At 42.5% G+C, this 6,202-nt stretch overlaps 1 protein-coding gene across 8 annotated transcripts in view; it reads right to left on the bottom strand.

The window, feature by feature from the left end:
- Positions 1-978: 978 nt before the first annotated feature.
- LOC310854836 (bromodomain adjacent to zinc finger domain protein 2B-like) overlaps positions 979-6,202 on the bottom strand; it is a gene marked incomplete at its 3' end in the record, with an annotated part of 100,132 nt that continues 94,908 nt past the window's right edge. For 6 of the 8 annotated variants that reach the window (XM_083759545.1, XM_083759546.1, XM_083759543.1 and 3 more), the window contains 6 exons: positions 5,140-5,462; positions 4,075-4,210; positions 3,451-3,597; positions 2,976-3,286; positions 2,552-2,695; positions 979-2,414 (listed from right to left, as the gene is read on the bottom strand). In XM_083759545.1, the coding sequence (XP_083615671.1) occupies positions 2,258-2,414; positions 2,552-2,695; positions 2,976-3,286; positions 3,451-3,597; positions 4,075-4,210; positions 5,140-5,462 (1,218 nt within the window). The remainder of the gene's footprint in view (positions 2,415-2,551; positions 2,696-2,975; positions 3,287-3,450; positions 3,598-4,074; positions 4,211-5,139; positions 5,463-6,202) is intronic. The other 2 variants (XM_083759547.1, XM_083759550.1) reach the window with 2 other exon arrangements.

Consider the following 6,202-nt stretch of genomic DNA (forward strand, 5'->3'; position numbering starts at 1 on the left):
ATAAAGGTTCAAGGAAAGATTAAGAAATTATTACAATATTTATAATGTAATCATGTAACTTGGCTATTGGTTAGGTACTGTAGTAACGTGTTATTAATTTATTATGGTAAATATGACATTCACATTAATCATGCATAATCAGCCAGGTGACGTTAGTACTCGGCGGGGTAAAACTATGACTAAAACGAGCGCACCCTAGGAAATGGTCTCCACGCTATGAGCGTAATGGGCGCGTTTGGAAATAGCGCACTGAGCGCACTGCGTAAATCTTTTCTACTCTTGGGGTGCCAGTGCCACTGCTAAACGTTACGTTACAATAGTAGCCTAAGTAGTTTTTTTATAGGGGTTTATGTGACCATAACATTAATAACCTATATAAGGCAAAAAATGTCCAAATTTCAATTATGCTTTATAAGGCATAATGAAAATGTGAAAATCTTGCCTTGTTATATGCAAGTGAAACTTGCAAGTAAAATTAAAGTGGATTCGTGGGTGTATAGACAATATTTTAGGCCAATACAAAAAACTATACCAAATTTCCCACTTGAAACAAAAGAAGCCTGTTGGCTAAGAAGCTGGCTCAATTTATGCAACTTGCATGTATGTCACTCTGACCACCAGAGGGAACTAAAACACCATAACAAACGGACTGAAACACATGACAATCAAATGAAATATGATGTGCCACACTAGGTTTTGTTTATTATTAATAATATATATATATATATATATATATATATATATATATATGTCATCACTGTTGTGTTAATACATAAGTTGATGATTCAGTAAGTTGTCAGTCTTTCTCCCCTGAGTGTGCAGTCCCTTCCTTGGAAGGTTTATTTCTCTTTCTGAAGTGAGTGAGAGAGAGAGAGAGAGAGAGAGAGAGAGCAGCATAGATATTTAACAAATTAACACATTTTGTTAATGAGATCATAAGGTTTACAGAAAGAAAAAGCAACAAAGTCATAATTTAGGTTGAAAAACATCCTTTTAATAGGTCCGTGCCACACACTAGTGAAAAATAAAGCTCCTACAAAAGAATGATACTTTTATTCCACAATATCTTAAATAAAGTAACTTCAAGTACTTTTGACTTGGGTACAAAACAACTCTAGCTGCCTCCATTAGGCCACAACACACAGCAAGGTTCAACACAGTGGTTACAAATGGCCTTAGGTCCTCTGTACTGTGGCAGATATGAGGAAATGCATCAGGGAAGCATAACTTGAATGCTTGTTCATTTTTTTCTGGCATGGGAAGGAATGATTACTGTGACACTGTCCGACTTTGGAGGCCTTGTTGGATTGAAATCATATAAAAAAAATAAAAAGAACATGATAAAAATGAAAACTAAATAAAACGATAACATCCCCTACACCCTGTTGGAAGGGTAGGCACTACCAAGATTAAGGATACCACAGTGTTTGCAGAGGATACGTATATGCTGTACAAACAATATTTATGATAATGTTTCCATCACGTTCCACTAAAATAGAATGCTACAATCATTCTAAGGCATAAACAATATCTTAATATTCTTAAACAATTTTTACACATCGTTCCAAACAAGACATAATATTGACATTAATAAACAGTATATACACAATAATCACCATTGTCTATCTGTCCAGCTGCTATTCCTGTCAATAAATGCAGTTTTACAGTTTGAACATGATGAATACAGTCCTCTGATGCACCAAAGCACTGAACAGTGTAAACAGTTGAGTCTTTTTTTGTGTGTGTGATTTATTTATTTATTTTTTTCTTGGCTTTGTTTCATATTTGGGAGAAAATCCTAACACAAAGACATTCCTTTTTCAATTCAAAGCAGTTGAGCTGATTCTTCCTTTTCATAGAAAATGAAGTGGACCTTTGATTCATAAATAATTATTACAAAATTAAATACATTCACTATAATACGATTAAATAAAAAAAAGGATATTTACAAGTAGTGGAAAGTATTCTAACGCAGTTTCATCAGTGACAGTTGAGGATTCATTCAGTGCAGCGTTCTGACACAGGGAATGGTATTGCACTATGACACCCCATTTCTCTGGGACTCTTTGGGGCTTATATCCCTGTTGTAAAAACCAGCGCACCATGTACGCGGTGACTTTCTTCTTATCTAGATGATGTCCTCTATGCATTTCAAGGCTTGCGACTTCAGCCATGATGCAAAGCCACATTCTTCAAAATACCTGGTGCTCCGTTGTGAAAAGTAGAATGGGTTTGTATGGGGAGACTCCGAACGGATCTAGTTTGTTTGCTTCAGAAGCTCCGTCCAGCGCTTCTCAAAGAACTTCCTCATATTATGACCAGCTCTACCAATATCTGAATTGTCTTCATTGAATTTTTCACAGTTATCAAAGACCAGGTTGACGTCAATAATGAAGGTCTCCAAGTTTTGATACCTGAAAGGAGAGCAAATGTATTGTGAGAAACCAGCTGCAACGTAGCAAACGTAAACTGTAAATGTGCAGAATGTAATTGTGGCCTCTGTAGGTATTCATGACAAAGTGGGACAAGAACCAAAACAACTTGAACTCACTGGCTGCTAACCAGCTTCTCGCGTATGGTGGAGAAGTCCATGGGTTTCTTGATGACCTTCTTGTATCCAGGGACAGACTTCAGATTGACAGGTGTGAGGAAAGGCCATGCATCCTGGTGCCGCTCCAACTCCGCCAAGAGAACCCTTTAGAGCGTGCACGCGCGCGAGCACACACACACACACACACACACACACACACACACACACACACACACACACACACACACACACACACACACACACACACACACACACATTGCTGTGTGAATTTTGTTTGTGGAAAAGTCTGTTGGACTTCTCTTGTACAGAAGGTAAGAAAGAAAGAACAGCATACTAGCATACTTATTGTACTATTGTTGCGTAGAAGAGTGATAACTAACACGGATTTCAAAACACTTTGTGTATGAGGATGACCACTGCATACCTGCACAAGCCCAAGTCCCTGTTGTTGTCTCTAGCCGTCTTGGCTCGTTTAACGCACACAGGGCTCTCCTGATTGGCTGCTGCTGGAGGAATGGGAGAACTCTCTTCGGGCTTCCTCTTCCTATTGGCCTGATTGGCTCCCTTCTTGGGCGTACTGCTGGCGCTGGCCGAGTCCTCCTCTGACACCTCCGCGTTACCGCCCTGCTTCCCGTTTTTCTTCACCTCCACAGCTTTCTTGCCTCCCCCTCCTCCCCCACTAGGTGTCACCGGTTTGCTCTGAGGTTTTTTGCTTTTGGGAGATGGACCACTTGCCTACGGACGGTAAACAATGCTGAGTGTAAGAAATTTATATTTTCGCATTGCATAAAAACCAGAACAGATGGTGTGTTATAATCTAATATGTGTCAATCAGATTATATGAGGTATGACCAGCCTTCGTTCCGGACATGGCACAGAATAAGCCACTGTCTTGGTACCTTGGATATACAGGCTGGGCAGTACCAGTCTCCTTCAGGGATGGTGGTGATCTTGGGTTTGTGACAATAGGTATGGCAGCCTTTGTCGCAGCCATCACACAGCAGAAGCAGGTCCTCGTTGTCTCCCTTTCTGCACATCTGACAGTACTACAGAACAAAGTATGGTGAGACGTATATTCATTAATTTTATTATTAGACACGAACCAAGATATTAATACTAATTGACGATTCTTGTTGGAAAATAATATCTTGAAAAGCCAATTGGCCATACTTAAGTCTGCTGGTTGAGCAGCGGGTCTGAGTTTCTTTCAATTATCTCAAATATGTGTGGAATCTATTCAGCAGAATTAGTTCATATACAGTAGCATCAAAAAGTAGTAATATGTTGAAATGAGCTTATAGATCTGCTATTTTATAAATTGTGATTTTCACAAACTACTACTCTGGGGTCCCTGGCACAAATTATTTTCAAATGAGGGTCCGCAGCCAAATACCGTAATAATTGTAATAATAATAATAAGAATACAAATTAATTAATTTTAATTAAAAATGTTTGAGAAACACTGCTTTTAAGAGGGGGCAAAAACCCATGATGGTTGTCATTATTTTCTATTCTCTGCTCACCACTTTCATGATGGACCTCTCCCATGCGATGGACTTCTGTAGCTGCTGGATACACATGGCCAGCTGGGCAGCACTGCGCACTTCAGTCAGGGCCTTCCTCCACACTTTCATACCATGGGCCACCTCCTCCTCACCCCTGGGAGAGAACACACAGTGAGGGATCAGAAGGAGAGGCTGGGGGACACACAGGGAGTACGCACCAGTACCCACAGTCCACACGCACGCACGCACGCGTGCACACACACACACACACACACACACACACACACACACACACACACACACACACACACACACACACACACACACACACACACACACACACACACACACTATCAGTCAAACTAGCCGTCAGCAAGACAGCAGACCACAGATAGCTCCAGCCGTGAGGAGACAGGCATGACGATTTTTGAGGGGTCGGGTTGCAGGGCATTAGGGGGGACGGGTACACACTGAAACCGCCACGCACGTAAAAGGGACACCCATGCAGAAAGTGAGAGAGTGTGGAACTCGATGAGAGTACAGGGCGAGAATCATGAATATGCCCTTAATTAAGTTCACAGATGCAACAACAACCATGCAGACGGCTGCAGGAAGAACAACAAAAACAGTTAAATGTTACTGAACTCAACACCAAAGAGTGTGTGTGTGTGTGTGTGTGTGTGTGTGTGTGTGTGTGTGTGTGTGTGTGTGTGTGTGTGTGTGTGCGTGTGTGCGTGTGTGTGTGTGTGTGTGTGTGTGTGTGTGTGTGTGTGTGTGTGTGTGTGTGTGTGTGTGTGTGTGTGTGTGCGTGTGTGCGTGCGTGTGCGTGTGTGTGTGTGTGTGTGTGTGTGCGTGTGTGCGTGTGTGTGTGTGAGTGTTTGTGTGTGTGTGTGTGTGTGGGGGGGGGGGGGGGGTCGTTAGAAGGAAAAAAATGAATAAAGGCAGCCTTAAAGTAGTTTTTTAAAATAGTGTGTGGGGGGGAACAAAGCACACAGAGAGAGAAAGAGAGAGATGTTTTTTTTTTTTTTTTTTTTTTAGTGCAGGGGTAGGGTGGGGGGGACATTGGTTGGAGAGATGACCTACCCTTCCCTGTCAGCACTAGTGGACGGGGCGGGGGCGGGGACAGTGACCGTACCCACATTATCCAGCCTGATCTGTATGGTGGTACCTAAGGGACTCCTCAGGTACCTGCGCTCGACGTTGCGCTCCAGATCGGCCAGGCGCGTCACAGCAATGTCCAGCGGATTGTCCATGTGACGCATCACCCCGCCCTTCTCTGCCCGCTCCTCCGGGTGCTCCTTGGGGTCCTTGTCCCCTCCTGCCACCACCAGCGGTTTGGTGGGCGGCTTGTGCTCGTAGTACACCAGGTCCTCCCGCTCGGACTGGGGGTCCGAGTGCGTCCAGCCCTGGGCACAGGACACAAGCGGTGAGGGTCTTTCGCCTAGTGCGTGTGTTGTTGCACCAGCACAACAAATTAAATAAGCAATTTCACATTACAGACTTCTCAGGTGCCCACTCTAGATGTATCCGCAAATACTACCACTTTAATCTGGCTTCCGGTTGTTTTTAGGATTGATTTTAAAATTATTTTACTTGTGTATAAAGCTCTCAATGGTCTCGCACCTTCCTACCTACATGACTGCCTGCCTAAATATGTCCCAAACCGCCCCCTAAGGTCTTCCACTGCTGGCCTGCTTGCTTTGCCTAAAAAAATGGCAACTCAAAAATACGGGGAAGCAGCTTTTTGCTTCTACGGGCCTACGGCATGGAACAAGCTCCCACTGTACCTTCGTCAGGCAGCCTCTGTAAAAATGTTAAAGCACAGCTCAAGACCCACTTCTACAACATTGCTTTTAATCAATCTTTTATTTTTTGTCCTCACTGTATTGCATTACTGCTTGTTTTTTGTCGTTGCCTTGCTTTTCTTTTTTTTCTCCATTGCTCTGTAAAGCACTTTGAGCTGCATTTCATGTCATGAAAGGTGCTATACAAATAAAGTTTTATTATTATTATTATTAATGTATCTGGTCGTAATAGCGACGCAATGTGAAACTGCCATGACATCATCTTAATGGTGTCAAACACAAGAACAATTATATCAAAGGCATTTATTCTATGTATGTGGTTAGTTTATCACAGCAAAGAC

Source organism: Protomyctophum parallelum (assembly GCF_964188405.1).
Source record: "Protomyctophum parallelum genome assembly, chromosome: 2".
In the NCBI taxonomy this organism is placed as follows: domain Eukaryota; kingdom Metazoa; phylum Chordata; class Actinopteri; order Myctophiformes; family Myctophidae; genus Protomyctophum; species Protomyctophum parallelum.